This window comes from Neomonachus schauinslandi, chromosome 6, assembly GCF_002201575.2.
Source record: "Neomonachus schauinslandi chromosome 6, ASM220157v2, whole genome shotgun sequence".
NCBI classification, from domain to species: Eukaryota; Metazoa; Chordata; class Mammalia; order Carnivora; family Phocidae; genus Neomonachus; species Neomonachus schauinslandi.
In genome coordinates this window covers 56,351,072-56,372,738 of record NC_058408.1, presented here as the reverse complement: position 1 = coordinate 56,372,738, position 21,667 = coordinate 56,351,072, and the positions used below count along the sequence as shown (strand labels likewise).

General features: G+C 39.7%; 1 protein-coding gene across 1 annotated transcript; it reads right to left on the bottom strand.

The window, feature by feature from the left end:
- Nucleotides 1-648: 648 nt before the first annotated feature.
- SELL (selectin L) lies at nt 649-21,444 on the bottom strand. Its single transcript, XM_021682648.1, has 9 exons — nt 21,298-21,444; nt 20,378-20,459; nt 18,112-18,498; nt 17,098-17,205; nt 12,985-13,170; nt 11,443-11,628; nt 10,019-10,147; nt 6,043-6,061; nt 649-1,086 (listed from the first exon to the last, which is right to left on the bottom strand). The coding sequence occupies exons 1-9, from the start codon at nt 21,298-21,300 to the stop codon at nt 1,068-1,070; spliced, it is 1,119 nt and encodes a 372-aa protein (XP_021538323.1). The 5' UTR covers nt 21,301-21,444; the 3' UTR covers nt 649-1,067.
- Nucleotides 21,445-21,667: the final 223 nt, after the last annotated feature.

The window sequence follows — 21,667 nt, the reverse complement described above, 5'->3', positions numbered from 1 at the left end:
TAAAAAAAACCCTAACTACAAAACTGCATGTTGTAGACTAATCTTGCAGCAGGAAGCCACAGGTCTGGACTAGCAATGAAAGGACTAATTATGAAAGAAGTGGAGGTGGGATGGGGAGGGTGTTTGAGATGGATCTTAAAGACTAGAGAGAATCTTGGTAGATGGGTAAGAGGTCTGGGGTGGGAGGAATCTCTTTCTTCTTGTTTAAACTGACATCAAAGACATGTTGCCTGCAGCTAGCATTCTGGTGATGTTCTTTATTAACAATATAGTGGTCGCTAAAAAAAAAAAGCATCAAATACAAAACATCTTTGTAGGTCCAATAAAAAGAGCAACACTGAAAACCAAAAAAAAAAAAAAATCAGTGCAGGCTATCTCGCTCTTCTCTCTTTTGGTTTGGTGCTCATGAGATGCTACCTGTGGAAGCCAGCCAACTGGGAAGATGAGACAGAAGGTGGAGAGGCTTGAGGCAATTAAATAGGATGGCCTCCATTTACAGAAGGTGACGCTACTGTGCAAGTAGGACTGTCTCTGTTTGGAGCTGAACTCCATTACTTTGCTGGAGTTGGATAACATCACTTTTATGAACTTATCTCTAAGAATGTACCCCTAGAAGCGACTGGAGGGCAGGGGAGATAAAATGTGACTTGCAACAAAATCGACTCTGTAGGAACACATGTATCAAGTTTCCACTATATTTAAGGTCATCAGGTACAGAAGGCCATCAGGGACAGCACTGAGTTGGAACTGGAAATGGAGTCAAGATAGAGAGCAAAATCGGACATCTTTATATTCCAAAGCCATCTTCTCCCCCCATGGTCCATGAAAAAGAGAATAAAACACAAGCAATATAAAGCACAACTGTAGGCAGGGGTGCAGGGGTGGGTGAGGGGCACATAGGGAGCAGAAAGAGCTGCTGATCCTGTAGAAATCTTTCCAGATGCAGAGAAAGAGAAGCACTCCATCTTCAATATAGGAGACACCACCATGAGATACTTTTCAGGGAGGGATTTGAAGGATCCAGTGACACTTTAGTATCCCAAGAATTTTTTTTCACAGAGGTTGCTTTAATATGGATCATTTGTGCTGAATGAAAAACAGGAGAATATAAATTAAAATAAGGAGATTAAAAATTGCAAAACTTAACAGTGTTAGTAAAGGTAAATATTCACTGAACGTCAGAAAAGGAGTGAAGGAAATGCCTTTCAGATAGGTTGGACAAGACACAGGACATTCACTAAGACAAAAGAATGAGAAGAAAACCCTAAAGCAATGCTTCTCACACTTGCAGGTGCTTGCCACCCAGAGGTGGTGTTAAAATGCAGACTGATTTAGTAGGTCTGGGTGGGGCCTGAGATTCTGCATTTCTCACAAGCTCTTTGGTGATGCTCATGCTGCTGGTCCATGGACCACACCTGGAGACATTTCTGGGGCACAACCTTTGTTTTAGGATCAAATGAGTATGAAGGGCATTTTAGATAGACTTTGAGTGGTGGGCAGTCAATGAAAAGTAGAAGTTGACAATGCTCAAATAGAAAGAAAAATTAGAGAAAAATCAAAACTTATGAAAGGTATGGTAGTAACTCTAAATGCCTGATTCTGGTGGGACATGATTTAAGGAAATGGTTACAAATCTAGTTTCATGAAGTAAATGACACCTTTTTGTGTGTGTGTGACACAGTTGTCTCATTCTTGCAGGGGATGGGGGAGGGGGGAGGGAGCGGGGAGGCAATTATGGTATGTCTTAGCACCACCAGAGCACCTTTCAAAGGGAGAACCAGATTCTGAGACTCTGCTCTCATGATGAACTGCCAGGGTAAACCACAGTTCAGCAGCTGCAAATGTGCTTGCCAATACAGAGATAAAAATGTTTCTGAAAACAAAATTTCACATATACCCTCCACTGAGGTTGGCATCGTATCTTCCTGTGTATCTTGGGTGTAGCTTTTACCCAGGCAGAATTTAGACACTAGAAACCAAATGAGGTGGTAAACAAAACCAATTTGCAGAAGAGTGAAAATAACCTGGCAAGAATTGAAACCACAAATGCCCTAGGTGTTGGTCATTCACCAGCGAAAAACTTTTAAGGATGAGCACACAGGACTATGCAGGTTGGCTCCAGGGCTTTAAAAAAATGCTCCAATATTTAGTGTGATGGTTTTCATTTTATGTTTGGCTTGTTCTAGAAACACACTCTACTTCTTCCATCCCACCCTTCCTCAGTACCATCACAAATGGTTTCGGGGAGAAAAATCATCGCATCACTGGGAGAGGAGGGTGTCTGGGACTTAGGGCTCAATCACTGAGTCCTGAGTTCTAGAAGCATAAGGATGAAGCATGATCTTTGGATCCAGATGGGTATAAATCTCAGCTTTTTCATTTATTCAGTGACCTCAGACCAGATATTTGTTTCTCTTTACCTCAGTTCCCTCACCTGTAAAATGAGATTATTAATAGTACTTCTTCCCCACAGGCTTGTAGGCAACATTGAATGATTTCAGACACCTAAAACACTCAGAGCAGTGTGCAGCATGGAATTAATGTTTCATAAATGTTTACAATTATCTTAACTATGTCACTAGCTCAGGGCCTATAGGAAAGTTCTTTAGCTCAGTTATAGAGTTTGAAAATGATGTCCATCAAGATCCCTTCAAGACCTAAAATTTTATAATTCTATGAATTAAAGTCACTTTGGTCAATAAATGAGAGGTGTCTCAAGGCAGCTGGGCAAATACTGCTTCTTTGCTAAGTCCTTCTAGAACATCTGGTGACTCATTCAGGACCTATCTTGATGGGGCCAGCCTTCCTTTCCAACTTCTGTTCACAGCTCCTCTACACCCTGGACTCCTGGCAGTTCCAGTCACTGCCCCCCCGAACACGCTGCCCCAGCCCCACTACCATAGCGTGTTTAAATCATTTCCCTGTAGTCTCCCCTGCTTCTCTTCATACACCTAAATCCCATCCATTCTTCAAAACCAACCCAGGGTCCACCTTATTTATAAGATTTTCTGTGATCAACAAGCTTCTTCTGTATTGAAAAAGCCCTTTAACACAGAGTTCATTGTCTATTACCATCCTCTGCCTTATATTTTTCTGAAAATGTTTTTTTTTATTTTTTTGTCTTCACTGCTCAACTAGATAATAATCTCCCTGAGGTCAGGGTCAAGGACTTACCCTTCTTGGTGTCTCAGTCAAGCTTAGCATTGTTCCAGCACAAAAGTATGCAATAAACAATAATTGATTGATTCATTGTAAAAATCAGTGAGCTGTTAAACTTAATATGGCAATTAGCTGAGTGTGGTAATGAACTTAATGCTAATACTCTTCCTGCCAGCCTCTCTTCCTGTCCCCCAAGGTCTCCTAAAAAATTGAATTGATCTACTTCCATCTAGTGGCAATTAAAAAACAGGTGGTTCCTGTGACGAGAAAACAGCTCTGGGTGGATTGTGCCAGAAAATACTTTCACTCACTGGGTGTGAGCATGAAAGAGATCTTTACATCTTGTGGATTTCCTGCCCACAGAGACAGGGAGCCCAGCCCAGAGAAGGGTCTAGGTCCCCATCTACAGTATTGAATGGAAGATAGGGCAATAAAATAAAATAGAATATGAGAACCTCCACTGACCTGATGTTCTTATCCAGTCATCCAGTTCCTGTCTCATCTCCTAGGCAAGCTTTTTAAAAAGAGATGGCTTATGTGTTCTGCCTCTACTTCCTCATCCCCACTGAACCTTAAACACCTGGCTATCAGACTTCTTCCAACATGACCTCAAACAAAACAGTCTCTGCACTGATACCCTTGTTACGTTCAGTGAGAACTCACTGGCTCTCCCAGAAGCCCTTGAAACAATTTCTACTTCCTTCTTTCCTTGGCATTCATAACCCAGACTCTCCTCCTCTTCCTTCTGCCTCTCTGGCAACTTCTCCCCATTCTCCTTTTCCTCAGTCAACCCATTTTTGTTTTGTTTTGTTTTTTTAAAGTTTTTTTTTATTTATTCATTTGAGGCACAGGGATACAGAGAGAGAGCATGAGCAGGGGGAGAGGCAGAGGGAGAGAGAGAAGCCGGCTCTCCGCTGAGCTAGGAGCCCGACGTGGGACTCGATCCCAGGACCCTGGGATCATGACCAGAGTTGAAGGCAGACGCTTAACCATCTGAGCCACCCAGGCGCCCCTTGTCACCCTGTTTGATATGGATTTTACCCAGGTTCCTGCCCTCTCTCCCACATCATCTTCTGTTCTCTCATCCACACACTTCCCAGATGACTGTACCTACTCCCAAAAGAGCGGTTAACCTCCTGGAATGTGAGAAACCCCAGATCCACTCTCCTGCCCCAAGGTGGCCCCTGTGCAACAGACTGAACCAATCAACTGTGGACGAGCCACAGGCACCTAAAGCTCAACACAGACAAAACTGAACCTATGATCTCCACCTCCAAAACTTCTCATTCTTTTATGTTCCCTTCTCAGTAAATAGTATAGTATAGACAGGAACCATCCACCAGTTCCCGATCAAAACTACGATGACTTCTTTGATTCTTCTCTCTCCCACTTAGCGAATTAATTACCATATTCACTTGATTTTACCTCTTACCTCATGAACTCAACCTCACTGCTATTTCTCTAGACAGGCACCATCAGCTTTAACCTAGTAACTTCAAATGCCTCCAAATCAGTTATTTGCCTCCAGGCTCACCCAACTCCCCTGTTTGCAGAATGATCCTCATAAGGTGAAAATTTCAGCATGACATTCACCTGCTTTATCCGAAAAGACCTGAAGATTAAGTCCATGTTCCTTAATATGGCTTATAAATTACTCTATGATCTGGCTTATGTTGCCTTATATCTCCCCAGTTTCTCTTTTTTTAATATTTTATTTAAATTCAATTCAGTTAACATATAGGATATTATCAGTTTTGGGGTAGAATTTAGTGATTCGTCAGTTGCATATAACACCCAGTGCTCATTACATCACGTGCCCTCCTTAATGCCCATCACCCATCCCATCCCCCCCACCCATCTCCCCACCAGCAACCCTCAGTTTGTTCCCTATAGTTGAGGCTCATGGTTTCTCTTTTGCACTCAAAGCTACAGTTCACTGAACTAGTAAGAACTTCTTCATAACAATTTGTGGTTGGTAGCATGGTTGCCTGAACAAGCAACCAACATCCTCAGGGACCATCCTGCTTCTTCCAGCATTTTAAAACGAGCTCAGTTTTCTAACTGGGCCCTCAGTATGTCACCAAAGTCTCACTTTCATAGTTCTTCCTACTTACACTCTCCTTCCCAAAATCTCTAAGCAAGTCACTGAACCCCTGAAACTGAGAAATGTTTTGCCATGTTCAATTCTGCCAACTGAACCGTGTATTTACATATGCCTGCATTGCTTCTCAGTCTGTGTTTCTCCAGCTGAAAAAATCTGAGGTTCAAGACCAAGTTAAAAAAAATTGCCTCATCGCGTCAGCCACAGGCAGAATTCATGTTCCCTACCTCTTTCACGTTTCTGAAGGTCAATGCTTATCAGAGCAGTAGTCATTTACATTCTTATACTAGGCACTGAAGGCCTGGGGTCCAGAATTATACCTTCTTAGGGCCTGGGATTTTTTAGTTTCTCAATAAATGCTTGATGAATTGAATGTTTCCCGAAAACTGTATTTGGTATTGCCCTTATATTCCTCTAGGACAAGAAGAGAAATCATCATGCTTCCAATCCTTATAGAAAATTCAGGGATAATCAGAAAGAGCTCCCTTCACATAACTGTCCTTTCTTAATAGGGCATTATTTGTTCATTCATTCATTCATTCATTCAATCAATCATTCTAATCCCCTGGCACTAAAACAAAACCACCCACACACAAAAAAGCCAAAAGCACAGCTTTTAGAGGAGGCTGGTGGATTATCACTTTATATGGAAACTTCATTTGAATGAGACCTCATGTAAATAGTTACTAAGGAGTTAACATGTCTAGCTATAACAGGAAGTGTCTCAAGGAAGGTAGAGAAAAGATCAACAGATGTAGAAACTTCTCACTGATGAAACTTACCTTTCCTGGGACTCTTTACCTAAAAATAGAAGAAATAGGAAAAATGGCATCAGTGAAAGTAGACAAGTCCAATTGTAAGAGAGAAGGCAGAGTCCTACTCCCAAAATTGGCTTTTGAGGTGTATTGTGTATTTGTTGGTGGACCCCAGCTGTGTGTAAGGGGATTTGAGATGCTGGCTTAATGTGCTAATTCAAACAGTGGTATATATTCATACATAATAGACCCATTGATACAGATGCTTCTGCATTCCATTTCATCCTTTATGCCGATCATAGAGACAGAAGTCTAGCCCGAATTGCCTGATGGTCAGTCCCGCTATGCCTATACACGTGTTTACCTCTTCCCACCTGCCATCTCAGCCCACCTGCAGATTCTTCCCTAAGAGACTTGGCTACTAATACTGTAAGAATATGTGTCATTACGTCTCACACCACCTTGTCTGTGAGAATCCACAAAGAAATTTCACTCGGGTCTCGGTGGCAGGAATTACTCATTCATCTGAGTAACTGATGTGTTTTTATCTTACAAACACAGTAAATATCATAACTATTTATGCTCCCTTCTTTGACTGGCTGCGGGAAACAGAGTCAGAGCTGAGACCCTTTTCTATCAAGTGTGACACACATTTTTGTGTACTAACTTCACCTCTTGCTCCAACTTCTTTTTATGCCCTAAATTTTGGCCTTCCTTTCCTTACCTACTTTTAAACTAATTTTAACTTACTATGTTGAATACATTTCATAAACCATCTTACATTATTTCTGAAAAAGAAAAGAGTATAAATAAATAGATTAATGAAATAACTGCAGAGTTGGACTCCAGAGGAAATAAAAGCAAAAAAAAAAAAGCTTTTTGAGAAAAAAAAAATCACTGGGAAGCACTGTGTTTCAGTGGCTATAAACTGGAGCTCTAGAATCATCCAGTCTGAGTGCAAATCCTGTTTTATCAACTGTGGTGTGTCTCTGAATAGTTGCTTAGCCTCTCAAGCCACAGTTCCTTCATCTGTGAAAGGAGCATGATTCTTCACTGAGTTGGTAAAATAAAACGTATTCAAACTGCTTAGGTCAGGGCCTACCACATACACAGCCTCAGATATTGTTTTAAACCTTTAAAATGTTAGAATTTACTCTTTTACACATTTCCTCCAAAATTCAGCCTGCTGATGACATTGGCTGTTTGCATTTGAGCAAAGAGAATTAAATCTTAATTAACTTCAGGTTCTGTTTGTTTATCTTCATATAAATATGTTTTCCTTTTAGGAACAATGACACACATAACAATACATGAGCAAGAATCTGTTACTACTGAGAGAGTTCTTTTTGAATAAAAGGAACTAAGGGGCATATGTTCAGTTTCATGTCTTGTTCTAACCTTGTGGGTTGGTTCAGGTGGGGAATAAGTCTTCCAACCAAGAGCTTCATTAATCTGAAGACCACTGGTGTTAAGGGGCATGTGTGGATGGGAGTCTGCTCTCTGATTCTGGCCCCTGCTGATATGGGATTTGAGACATTTGACCTAAAATCCCTGCCTCAGTTTCCTTATTTATCAAACAGGGCCAATGGTAATGACTAATCAGAGAATGGTTATCGAGGGGGAAAAGTGTTTCTAGACAAGCCCATACAGACGGGCATGCATTTCTGGAGCTTGCATTTATGTCTTTTCCAGAAGAACGGAGCAAAAGCCTGGATATCAAGACAACTAGGGCAGGTATCAAACTGCAGGTTCAGAAGATCCATCCAAGGACAGGACAGGAGTCAAGAATCTAGTCATTTCACTGGCTACTATGTCCTAAATATTCACCTGTCCTCTTTTTCCAGCTTGCTGAACCCAAAACACATATGAATTCCTCAGAGTTGATAACTACTATACACATGCAGATTTATTGCTTTTAACTTTTTTTTCTTGTAAATGTGTCAGCTACACTGTTAGAAAAGCTCTGGGGGGTTAACCTGGGAACTTAACCATCATTCCTAACACCGTTTCTATAGGAAAAACATTCTTGTTGCAAAGAACTAACTTACAACTACAATCTTTGGAAGATAAAGTCACTTGAAAGTTGGAAATATCAGAAGATGTTCCACAAATGAAGGCTATTAAAATGCTACATTAAAGATACCCTGACTCTCTTACAGAGTCAGTGATCTCCCAGGGCTTCTGTTCTTTTTGTTGGCATACATTTATCTAGCCCAACTGCCCGTTATCTGTTTCCTGTTTGCCCCACACTTATTCCCACAGCAGGGGCATGTAGTTTTCAGGTTATCAGTTTGAGATCTTGTACAGAAATGACTCCAGGGTAAAAAAAATTTAAAAACAACCCCACTGCTTTTCTCACCCCTGCTGAGCCACCTTCGCCAGCTAACCCCCGCCCTGCACCCCACACCCTGCCACTGAATACAAGTGACTTCATTCTAGTCTTTAGATTCTACTAACAGTTATTAAAAGACTTTGGAATTTGGGGATATCCTACTTATTAAGATGACTCCCAGCCCCCCAAATCCTTAAAGGTTATTTAGAGAACAGCCCTGTCTCCCAGAGGGTGGTGTGTAATGGTCCACTGCATTCTCTACCCCTCAGTTCTGTCACCATCATCCAAGGTAGGAGGGAAAAAAAGACAATTGGGGTCAGGCTTTGAAGTCTCAATGGAAAGGATAATCAATGGTGGGAGAAAAAAAATCTCATTCTTCCTGTGCCTTAGAGTAACACTTGAGTACTTCATATCATACTGTAAGATGATGGGATCCAGTCTTAGCAGAATTTCCAAGAGCAGGAGCAGAGACACGTGAGTGGATCAGGGCCCTCACTTGACATGAAGGAAGCTCTTGCACATCAACAGTGCCCCCTTCCATCATCTTTCTGGGTTGGTTATAAAAATAATCTAGTATCATTCTTATATTTGGAATGAAAGATCAGATCACAGTAGAAGACCACTAGGGATTGGTAGATAACATTCCTGCAACTGGCAGTGAGGATGGGTGAGAGGCAGCCCTTATAGACCATACTCATTGAACAGAATACATACTAATTAACTGATGGAAGTAAAATTAAAATGGCAATCAACTGACTCCATAGAAAGGCAACACCAAACAGTTGGTTAGCAGTTATTTTGAGATCATTGATGGCCTCTGAACTTAAGGCAGTGATATCTCAAAAGCTGCTAATGTCCATGAATTTCCTAGTCTTAAACGTTTCTGCCAGGTGAGTTTGGCCAAATGTGGCAGTGCATACTCAGTGTCTGCCACAGACTGTGGGCCTATAACCAGCAAGTCGGTCCCACTTTAAGGTTTGGACATAGGAGGGAGGTGAGGGGAGTGATGCTGTTGTTTTTCCCTGGTGGTGTCCCATGCATTGTGCCAGGCAGTAGCTATTGGCTTCTCAAACAGCCCTCCTTATTCCCTTTTCTTCTCCAGGCCAGAGTGGAAGGGAGGCAAATGCAGTGCATTTGGTTAGAACTGTGACCTCAGTGAATAGACACAGGGGGGAAAACGTGAGGATTTTTTTTCCAGAGACAATGCAATTCCCACACGTAAGAAGCCAGACAGATATGTGACTCAGGTTTTGGGGAACAGTGCCTTAAAAACCTTATTGGACATTAGATTCCTTTTCTAGTGGAATTGTAGCATTGAGATCAAAGGCATTTAGGCTCTTAGAGGACAGAGATTATACGTCCTTTTTTTTCAGAATTAAAGAAGAGCAAAGAACCATTAAAATATCTCATTTGTCTATTATCACCCTAGCATGGTGCCTTGAAGACAGTAGGCATTTTTAAAAGGTTTGTCAGATGAAAATCACAAATCAGCCAACTTGTTTTAATGGAAGTATGCATGGGCTGTTTCACACATCCTCAGGGATGATGTCTATAGAACACAGAGCTTGGTATCTTGCTTCGGTTGAACTGATCATACTTGATTTCCTGTGTGTTTCTATATTTTTTCCATTTTGAATTGTATTACTTTCATATGAAGGCAAACTCACATACCTTTCTTTAATCTTCTCGCCAGCCAAATGATAAATGCCAGCCCAGCAAAAGCAGTAACCATGACTGCCACCGGAATGAAGACAGGGTTATAGTCGCCCTTCTTGATCATTGAGAAACTCCTGTCCACTTCTGAAAGAGAGATCAGTAAGGAACAGAGCACAAGGCCACAGCACTATGTACTTAGTGCCATCTCGTGACATTAGGCTTTGTTCCTCCCCATGTCTCCCAGTAATAGCCCATTTGATGCCCTTTGATAGATGATGAAACTGGCATGGGAAAGACCATGATGAGCCTACAGCAGAAGCAGAGACAGGACAAACTTTTCTAGCCCAATGCCTATAAATTCTTAGTCTCCAGATTTGCAATTCATGGAACTCCCAGAAGAAGTACCTAAAAATCTTGGCAAAAAGTGGTCATCATTGTATTTATTTCCACGGCTTTGTTTAATAGTTGGGATTCTACGACACTGAGAAGACCTAACATGTCTAATAAGACTTCAAGAAAAATAAAAGCCAGTGATCTGAACCAGGTAACATATCAATCAAAGGAAATTATTAGTGCTTTTACTTTGAAACAGCTGTGCAAACATATGCACTTGTTGTTTGCATCCAAGGACCTACACTAAACTGTCTTTTAAATGATGTGGTCCTACCACATATTTCTACTTCCTTCACAAATAAGTAGATGGATACACCTATATCCTCTTGAAAGAGTGAACTAAGTTCATTTGGGACCTTTTGTTGAAAAACTACCCATATGAAAAAAGTCTACGTTCCAATACCATGAATTAAACAAATGTACTTTTGCATATTAGTACAGGGTCTGTGTCCCTTATTCTTGGTGTTACTTTGATGAATTCTTTCAAGGTGCTTCCACTCTCACACCCAAATATATAATAGCAAAAAAGCTCAAGTTCCCAGATGATCCAAACAGAGGACAACTTATTTATTTACCTGATTTAGCATGGGCACCGTGTCAAGTGGAGAGTCCATGGAAATGAGGAAGACAGAGTCCTTCTCATACACAGATTAAGGAGGCATCAGCTTAGTGATAATGGAGAAATATCCACTATTTGGGGAATTAGGTGGCCACTGGTGACCTTTGTCGGGACATTTTACTGGACTAACGGAAGCAAGATAGTAGTAGAATAGAAGAATGAATAAGAAATAAGTCAGAGACAGTGCCTTTAGATGTTAAGAGTTAAGATAGGAGTTGAAAATCAGCTGAAGAAAGAAATGGTTGCCATTGAAGGAAGACATAGAACAGCCCAGGATTTTACAGTAAATTAATGTGTACAAATTTATCTTTAGGCCATACACATTTAGCAAAATGAAATTTAAAAGTTTAATATATCTTTCCCCATTATCTCCCCATCTACCAACTCCATTTTTAAATCTTCAGTATATCAGGGCACATTTACTCACTTTGACATTTTGGACTAGGGCTTGACCAGATTCCAGATGATCCACAAATAGTTTTCCTCTCCCCGATTAACTCCGTTTCTTCTGAGCAGTTGAAGGTGCACATGGAGGTAAAGCTGAAGTTCCCCAAGGGGTGACTACAGTCCATGGTCCCCAAATCAGGGGCCTCCAAAGGCTCACACTGAATCACTTCAATGAAAAAGAAAAAAGCAGTATTTCTGAGCAGGGACCCTCCCTTGACCAAAGGTTTTTAGCCAAAGTTGCTTGACTCAACTGTAGAACCACCTGATTGAATCTAGACATTTATAATCTCTAAAAATTAGTTCTGATAATGCTGCTTCCAGACTTTATTTTCTTGAGAATAATGGAGAATGGTGAGTCAGAGGGGAAGCCAGGAGCACTGACCGCCCTTGGGAGGTGATAAGGAGGGGAGCAGAGGGTAGAGTTGGCTGCTCTAGGTTGTTGCCCCAGTCTTGGTAACTCTCCAGCTGAAAGTGTGCCATGCTACGTGGCCTTGGCCTCAAGAGCTCTCATGGAATATGCTCAGTGAATGCAGAGAATTCCCACCCTTTCACTTGACGAGCAGTGTTGAAAAACACCCTCATTCTCTGAAGCAGATCACTCAACTTTTGTAAATTCAGCAACTTGTTGGGCAACTTAGTTCTATGATTTCAATATGATTTTGATAATTTTTTGAGAATTAAACCACTTAAAATTAGTGAGTCAGATGCATAAATGTAGAAAATGTAACCAAAACTTCACAGGTACAGATGCCACCAGTTTTCTCCCATATAGGGATAGTCTTCTTGACAGTTAAAAAGAAAAACCCACCATATTTCAAATGAAAAAAAAAAGATCAAGAGACTATGTGTTTGTTTTTCACAGTGATTGTTATTCCCCTGAGAATTCACAGAGGAGGAAAAGTAAAAATGATTTTAAGAATAAACCAAATAAAACAATCAAAAAAACCTTCTATTGGGGCTCCTGGGTGGCTCAGGTGGTTAAGTGTCTGACTCTTAATCTCAGCTCATGTCTTGATCTCAGTCAGGATTGTGGATTCAAGCCCTATGTTGGGTACACTGGGTGTGGAGCCCACTTAAAAAAAAAAAAAAAAGAAAAACACCAAAACCCTCAACCCCCTGGGAAGGAAATTCGTTGGTGTTCAGTAAGATGCCACATAAAAAGGGTTATTGAGAGGACAGAACAACCAACATTTAACTGAGGTTCAGCAAGACTATTTTTGCCAAGACAATGAGAAAACTAAAATAAAAATTACAGTATAATCACACCATGTATTACTGAAACTATGTACATATTGTGAGATGGTTTCAGAGATATTTGGTTGTTTTTTGTTTGTGGTTTTTCTTTTTGATTTGAGCAACAACAATCCCTTTAAAAAACATCACAGTGTTTCTAAGTGATCTAAGTTAGATTAAACTATGTTCCAAAGAGGACAGAGACTTCTTCGCAAGTCTCTACTGCATTTTCTCAGTTTGTAAACCCAAGGCGGCCATGACAAAACCTCTAGTCTGAAGAGTTACTCACTTTCACAGGTTGGTTCTTGAGATGACCAGTTTCCAAAAGGTCCACAAGTGGTTTCCTCAATCCCAATGAGGTCTGTTCCCTCAGAGCAGTTGAAGGTGCATATGGAAATAAAGCTAAAGTTCCCCAAGGGGTGACTACAGTCCATGCTCCCCAAATCAGGGGCTTCCAAAGGCTCACACTGAATCACTGCAGTAACAAAAGAAACAGCATTGGCTAGTGTGAAGAGGACCTGATGTCTGGGTTTAAATCCCAGCTCTGCCTTGGCACAAGGTAAATTAACCCTTCCAGCTTCAGTCTCTTCATCTATGAAAGAGGAATCATGGAAGCCTGGGTGGCTCAGTTGGATCTCATGACCTCAGCCTTCGGCTCTGGTCATGATTCCAGGTTCCTGGGATTGAATCCCGCATCGGGCTCCCTGCTCAGTGGAGAGTCTGCTTCTCCTTCTCCCTCTGCCTCTCCCCACTCCTCATGCTCTCTCTCGCTCGCTCTCTCAAATAAATAAATAAAATCTTAAAAAAAAAAAAGAAATAGGAATCATGATGACTGTGTTAACTTCCTAGAGTTGGTATGGGAATTAAATGATCTAATGTAAGTCAAGGGCTTAAAAGAGAACCTGACTCAAGATATCCATCAACAGATGAATGGATAAAGAAGATGTGGTATATATATACAATGGAATATTATGCAGCCATCAAAAGGAATGAAATCTTGCCATTTGCAACGACGTGGTTGGAACTGGAGGGTGTTATGCTGAGCGAAATAAGTCAATGAGGGAAAGACATGTATCATACGACCTCACTGATATGAGGAATTCTTAATCTCAGGAAACAAAGTGAGGGTTGCTGGAGTGGTGGGAGGTGGGAGGGATGGGATGGCTGGGTGATAGACATTGGGGAGGGTATGTGCTATGGTGAGCGCTGTGAATTGTGCAAGACTGTTGAATCTCAGATCTGTACCTCTGAAACAAATAATACATTATATGGTAAAAAAAAAAAAAGAAGAAGATAGCTGGAGGGGAAGAATGAAGGGGGGGAAATTGGAGGGGGAGATGAACCATGAGAGACTATGGACTCTGAAAAACAAACTGAGGGTTCCAGAGGGGAGGGGGGTGGGAGGATGGGTTAGCCTGGTGATGGGTATTAAAGAGGGCACGTTCTGCATGGAGCACTGGGTGTTATATGCAAACAATGAATCATGGAACACTACATCAAAAACTAATGATGTAATGTATGGTGATTAACATAACATAATAAAAAAAAAGAGAGAACCTGGCTCATAGGAAGTCCTAATTAAACACTAGCTAGTCTTTTTATTATTGTTGACATTATCTGAGGAGAGCATGTTTAAACCTACATAGGTTCACATGGGAATGACCAGCTCAATTTGGAAATAACTCACATCAGAGCTCCTAGGTATATTAGAGTGCTGGGAGCAGGAGGTGTGGAAAAAGAGTGGGAAAGCTTTAGGAAACATCTCAGCCTTGATTCTGTCTCCACCCTCTCTAGCTCCTACCTTCAGTCCCCTCCAGAAACTATTTCCCTGCTCTGACTTGTGGTATCATAGTAGATCAAATTGAGCCTTGGAAATCATTCTTCATATTTTTAGGCCCTGCCATGCCATTTGAACAACTATTTCAACTCTTGTGTCCTATTGATTATCAAATTTGAGCCATCATTATGACCTTAGTTTTGAGATTTCAATGAAGAATGGACTTGAAGAACTAGAAAATTTTTATATTTTCCATATACAGTATAAGCCCAAATTACGTTCTCCAGTCCAACTCATGCCTGCAAGTAAGTGCCTAATATATCCAGGCATCGTCTCAATCTGACATATGAAATGGTAAATAATACTGATCTCAAGCAGCTGTCAGTCTACCAGGGGATACAGACAAGTACATGGATGACTTCAACAAATGTGGGATAAACAAGAGAAATATGTGCAGCTATTGGGACATGGAATTTAGAGACTTAGCTTGTCTTAGGGTCCAAAGAAAGCTTTCTGAAGAAAATTGGTCCCTGAACTATGTCTTAAAGATGAACAGGTGTGTTAGCCATGTGCAAAATGAGGGAGAAAGCCACAAGCAAGTCAATGAGATACAAAGCATGCATGAAAAGTGTGGAGAACTACAAGCATTTTAATGTTACTAGAAGGAAAGAGGAGGCAGGAGCTGATGGGAGATGAGATTAGAAAGAAAGGTAGGAGCTAAGGTTAAATGCTGTTATCTTTTTTCAATTATTTATTGAGTACCTACTATGTATTAAGCATTTCTCTAAGCTTGAGGAGTTCAGATTTCATCCTGTAGGACAAATGATAGTTAGAAATTAAAGGGTAGATATATGTGTGATGTTTGTTTGTTTTTTATTAATCAGCCTGCCTATAGTATGAATAGTATATTTAAGGGGAGCTAATTTAACCTTGTGGAACTCAGCAAGAAACTAAAGCAATAATCTAGGAGGAATGAGGGCAGTAGTAGCAGAATTGACAAGTAAGAGGAAAATTAGAGAAACAGTAAGTTATAAAAATGAACAGTGTGTTACTTTGCATAAAAGGGGAGGTGGAAGAGTTTCATATCAGAGTACCCATGTAAATGGGGGTGCCTCATACTGAAATAGAAATATAAAAAGGAAAGTTGGCTGGGACAATTGATTTTACAATCTTTGGGGCATTACAAAAGATATACTTAGCATATTTGGAATTATTCAGGGCTGGACAAAGATTTGTCAGTCCAAAGCTCACATGAATCTGTGAGTCCACAGAAGTTGGTAAGTTTGATCAAAGCGGGGTCATGTAGAGTCCCTGGACAAAAGATAGAAGAAAATGAGAAATAACAATAGTGTATGGGCTTGGATAAGTGCCCATGAAAAACCCAAGGAGAAATGATTATAGGTAGAAAGAAGACCAGAAAAGAATGATAAAATGGAAGCGGAGGCAAAAAAAAAAAAAAAGAATAAAATGTTCAAAAGAGAGTGAAATGGTTATGCCAATGATATAACAATTAAAAAATAAAATATGAAAATATTAAGGATAAATAAATAAATAATAAAAAATAAACTTCAGCAGTGGAGTGAAAGTATTGGGTAGGAATTGAATGAAATGAGTTAGACCTATTCCAGTTGGTTGACATTTAAATTTATTTTAGCTTTAATTCTTTATCCTTTACAAACATTGCTGTTCTCTTCTTATAATTTTCTATCCTATGCACCAGATACTTCAACCATAGTTTTGAAACTCAATCAATGTCAATCAAAGGATTTGATGTTTCTTTCGGTAGTGAGTTGACTGGGTCAAAGACTCCTTGACTTTGAGTCTATGTACTCTTTCCTTTCTGTTTTCTACCATCATATCTGTCAATAATTTCAGTAGACTCCTACTGATTCTCTCCATCTTCTCTTTTTGTTCCTCAATCCATCTTATGCATTGCTGCTAGGAATATTGTCCCAAATGCAGGTCTTAAGATACTAAGTGGCCTCCCATTGTCAAATAAAGGCCAGATTCTTTCATTAGGCAGTTAACTCCAGCTTACCTTGCTTTCCATCAAACTAAATTATGAGCATACATAATTTCCACTAGCTAATTGCAAATCCTTTATGGGCAGAATCTATAATAGATTTGTTTTTGTATGCCCCAAAATACCTAGCCCAAATAAATGTGTTGGATTTATTACTATATTTCTCTGACCTGTATTTTGTATCATTAAGTGAACTTTTCTTTTCAGCCTTGCCCTGTCATAACTTCGAGGATTACATAAAAGAGCAAGATTACCTAATGGTTAACTCAGCCTCCTAACAATAAATGGCAATGTTTCTTTCAAGCTTTAGACTTCTAACGAGTCCAACAAGTTGGCTAGATTATGAGTTCCCTAACAACAGGAATCTACCAAGCTGCCTTCTTTGTGAAACTCAAAAAGACATGCTAAGAAGTGATTTGAAACTTCATGCTGACTTATGAAATCTTTCAGAAAACATAACAACATTGTGCAAGCATATCCTTCTGATCAAAACTTCTCATTTCTTGGAATAGCAGGTATCATTTTGTCCCAGTCAACCTCCACAAGTTACAAGAACCCCTATAACTATATATAGGAAGAAACAAGTCAGGATGGGGGCTTACCAAATTGACACTGGGGTCCATAGTAGCCCACATCACAGTTGCAGGTGTAATTATTGATGGTTTCCACACATTCTCCATGGTTGCCACATGACCAGGGCTGACAAGAAGCTTTAAGGGAGGGTCAGAAATAAATTATTTTAACATGATTACTTCTTAGTACTCATAATCATTTCTTCAGGTATAGATAGCTTTCTGGCTGCGACTATTTAATGAACAGAAAGGTTTATTTGTACATTCATAGCTTTTTTTTGCAATAAAACCATATGCTAAAATTTTTTATTTATGTAATATACTGGCCATATAGCCACAGACATATACATAGGATGAATTTACCAAGGCCAATACTCTATAACACTTCAGAGAAACTTAGTGACATACTTTGAAACTCTTGGAATACTTTGTTTTAAATGTTATAAGTAGGTTAAATGATGACCCAACCCCAACCATTTCTGCAATATGCTTGACAATCCCTTCCTTTATAGAAAATACTAGAGAAAGATTAAGTCTGAACTTATTAAATCAGTAGAGAGCCCAATTTACAAGAGATCAAATTAACTATGTTTCATTGTTGAAATATGACTTGGAAAAAAAACTGTTTTGGAACTGAAAACAGAAGTTTCCAACCTCCACAGATAATGAAACATGGCAATATTTCATTTTATAGGATTATGTAAGATTAAGCCAAAGAGGAAACATGAGCATAAATCCCCCTACCTTACAGTGAGGAAACAGGCATCATGTGAGCCTGAGCTCCTGGCCAGACCCATCTCTCTGCTTCTACTTCCCTGCCTTACTTCTCACATACACTTACATATTGATGTAAATTGATTTAGAGGTGTAGTTTTGGGGTGTTAGGAGCAACTTCACATGCCAAAAATGCACAGAAGTGACATGATTTTATTTTTATTTTTTTGGAGGACTGGATTTATTTTAGAATGTACTAGAAACTACTTTCTTCCCTATCATCCTCCTGGGATGAATCCCATCATTCTCTCCACTTTGGCCACTCCCTACCTGTGTAACAGAGGGCTTTCTTTTGTTTGTAGCAGGAGTCATCATTCCACTTTCCTGCGTCTTTCATCCTCTTGATGTAGATCTCCACACAGTCCTCTTTGGACTTCTTGTTATTAGGCTCTCCATCTCCCCAGTTCTCCGCTTCTTTTGTAAGAGACTTGTTGGTTCCCACCCAAGTCCATATTCCCCCTACTTTCCGGATTCCTATCCAGTAGTAAGTTTGGCTGTGGGGAAGTGTCCTCTCCAGGTACTCAATTTCCCCCTTGTTTTGTATGGCAACTAAATCTGTGTAATTTTCTTGGCAGTACCTTCTAGCCCTCGCCCAGTTCATGGATTTTTCAGAATAGTGGTAAGTCCAGCCATTGGTTCCATGACGTGCAAGGAAATCTGAAAGACATCAGTGTGAATTATGCAGACTCTCAGTTACAACTGAAAAGAACCTAGAAGTAATCCAGGCTGGGCTTGCCACTTAAAGATGATGAAACCAAGACCACAGAATCAGTCATTTGCAGATTTTAAGTGGAACCTAGACCTTCGGGTCCTGATCACTTTTCACAGTAATATATAATACTTTTTGCTCATCGTATATTTGGTAGCTTCCTAGATTTTATTTCATAACCTCATTTTTTTTCTCAAAATTCTTCCAAGTGAAATTTAACCAATGTATTTTAGAAATTCATATTTCTTTTTCTATTTCTGTATAATATATATCCCTAAAACTTACTGCCCACTTTTTTATACTGGGATAATTTCCTAAAAGCCAACATTTATGTTTCTGTGGGAGAAGTAATATAAGGACAGGAATAACAACATACTTTTAAGTATTCTCTTTCATATCAAAAAGGTAATCTTTTACCACAGGAAGAGATGCTTCTGGGAAAGCCTCAATACATAGCTCAAGCCTTATATACCTAACTATATTTTTTAAAAAGAATAATTTACAAAACCAAATGCTGCAGGATTATTAAATTGATTTAGATCGTGTTCTGTGCACAAAGATACTCAGCTGATGGTGTTTAATAATCATATGGGCTCTTCAAATAGGAGGGCTTTGACAAAACCGAAACAAACACATAATTGTGCAATGACCTCATGGTATCATATGCCAGTCTAAGCATGGTATGATCTATGTGAAATGCTGTTCTACCATTACGGTAAATGTTTTCATGGTCATCAATATTTATTGAGTTTTCACTATGTAGGGCAAAAACCATGGAGGAATACCAAAGAAAACATAGATCCAATTTTTACAGTCTCCTAAGGATTCCGAACAAGGAATAACAGATGCAAAGAAAACATAATTAATCTTGATCCAATTAAACATATCAGAAGTGAACAGAGAACTGAGAAACAGATATGATTAATGAGTAAGGAATGTAATAAAATAAACATTTGGAACAGAGTTTTGAAGGAACATTCTACCAGAATATAAGTTCTAAGAGAGAAGAAGCTGTTTGGTTCAGTGCTGTATCCTCAGTGCCTAGGACAGTGCCTGGCACATTATAGGAACTTGGAAAACACTTGTTGAATGAAAAGAGCACTAGCTTTGCAGGTGACATGAGGCAGACATGGCATAAGGAATGTGTCAGGGGCAGAGAAAAGCACATTTGCTTGGCCAGAGCTCAAAATCCAAGCCAGGGAGTAAGAAGGACTAACTTACTTAGGAAGGGGAAAGAAGGTTCAAAACAACTGCTGGAGAGTCTTCAAGAATCAGACATAAAACTTATCACACTAATGGGAGAAGAATAAAAAGCATATATATAAAAGGCACACTTTAATTGTAGAAATAACATTGACATGCACTAAATTATTGAAAAAAAAAAAAATAGGAAGTACCGAGCACCCGCTGGGCTGAGTTGGAAGAGCATGTGACTCTTGATCTTGGGCTTGTGAGTTCAAGTCACATGTTGGGTATAGAGATTACTTGAAAATAAAATCTTTTTAAAAAAATAAAAGTACCCTGCTAAATATTTGGTATGGATTGTAAGGGTTCCATCAGATTTTCCCTAATTGACTTTATTTCTTCATAATTAAGACTTTTGTGGGATTATCAGGATCTGGACCATGCAACAAGGGTGTGGCAGGCTTAGAAGGTTTCTGGGGGAAGTACTAAAAGTAACAGAAGAAAAGGATGTTCATAGAAAGGATAGAACTAACAACTATCTATCTAATATTCTTCCCTGTGACTACATGCACCCAGTGGATATTTAAGAAAAATAAGCGTAAGTTAAAAAGGGCTTAGCAATATACAAATACCGTAACGTACCACAACATAGCACTGTCCAGACCCACAACTTGAAGATATTCCATGAGCCCCTCTGAGAACTCTGACATTTCCATGGAAATATCTGCGAGAAAATACAAAATTATAGTTAGATTTATATTCTTAAATCACAATTTTTAAAGCACCTTGAGGAGGTGGCTGCAACTTTCTTAAAGTTCAAAATAAAATACATATGCTCACTAACCCTGTCTGAAGGAAGAGGTTTCTTAGATGTGCATGAAAAAGTAGCATTAAATTTGCTCCAAAACTGATACAGAGTTGTTTCTTTTCTTTTTCATGTTTTAGCCTTAGGTTGCTGATTATTACTACTCTGATTTTTTTCTACATTTCAATATTTTTTTGTACTTCCTTTCTGCTGAGCTGTTAGATGAAACTATTTGATATTTAATATGTATATTTTCAAGAGTTCTTTGATGCTTAATGAACTATTGAGGTCTGAGATTTAAATGTTAAAATCTTACACTGGATTAAAATGGTTCGATGCTTCAAATACTTAAAAGTATTAGATAGCCAGACACCAATAAAGAAAAGCAGTTCATTTCTTTTTCAATTAAAAAAAATACATTTTGCAGAATCCAGACCACAAGTTCTCTGCACACCTTAAAACCATATTTTCTGAAGTGTATCACCTCTCAGGTAGCCCCAGTGTTCACCTGCAAAAGTGCTCATTTCAACAAAATAGTACTTCTTCAAGAATCTCACCAGAGACAAATCAATGAAGAAAAATCAGCACATCTGAGAAGAAAGATTCTAGAAGCACCTTTTAGACTCAGCATTTTTAATTATTGGCTTTGTTAAAACCAAAAATGAAGTGTGTTGTTTCTTGTCCTTTGCCACCTGTCTTTGCAATCTCAAGGGGTTCTATCTGAGCATCTGGAAATCTTTGAGGCTGATAAGCTCACCATGGCTTTATTTGTCCTTCTTTAGCTCTTCTGGACTTCAGCCTCTCAACTCAGCACCAGGGTGTCTGGGTCCTTGCCCACAGCTGGGTGCACTGTGCTTCGGGAGGCTGCGTGGAGTGCCACCAGAAAGGCTTGCTTTTTTTTCATTTCTCAGACTGAGTCTCACATCCTCCTCCCCTTCCCCGCATCTTTCCCCACCTCTTCTCGCTCCTCTTTCCCCACCCCTTTCCTAATCTGCCTTCTGTCACCACCCTGAGAAAAGAAGAGCTGCTGACCAGGGGTATTGTTGCTAGATTCTCTCCTCCTTCCCTCCTTTCCCTCCCTCCTTCCTTCCTTCCTTCCTTCCTTCCTTCCTTCCTTCCTTCCTTCC

Excerpts from the sequence above, each read along its gene's own strand:
- SELL (XM_021682648.1), bottom strand. Across the intron at positions 13,171-17,097 it reads TGGACCCCAGTGTCAATTTG|TGATTCAGTGTGAGCCTTTG; the intron begins GTAAGCCCCCAT and ends TTGTTACTGCAG. Across the intron at positions 11,629-12,984 it reads TCAAGAACCAACCTGTGAAA|TGATTCAGTGTGAGCCTTTG; the intron begins GTGAGTAACTCT and ends TTTTCATTGAAG.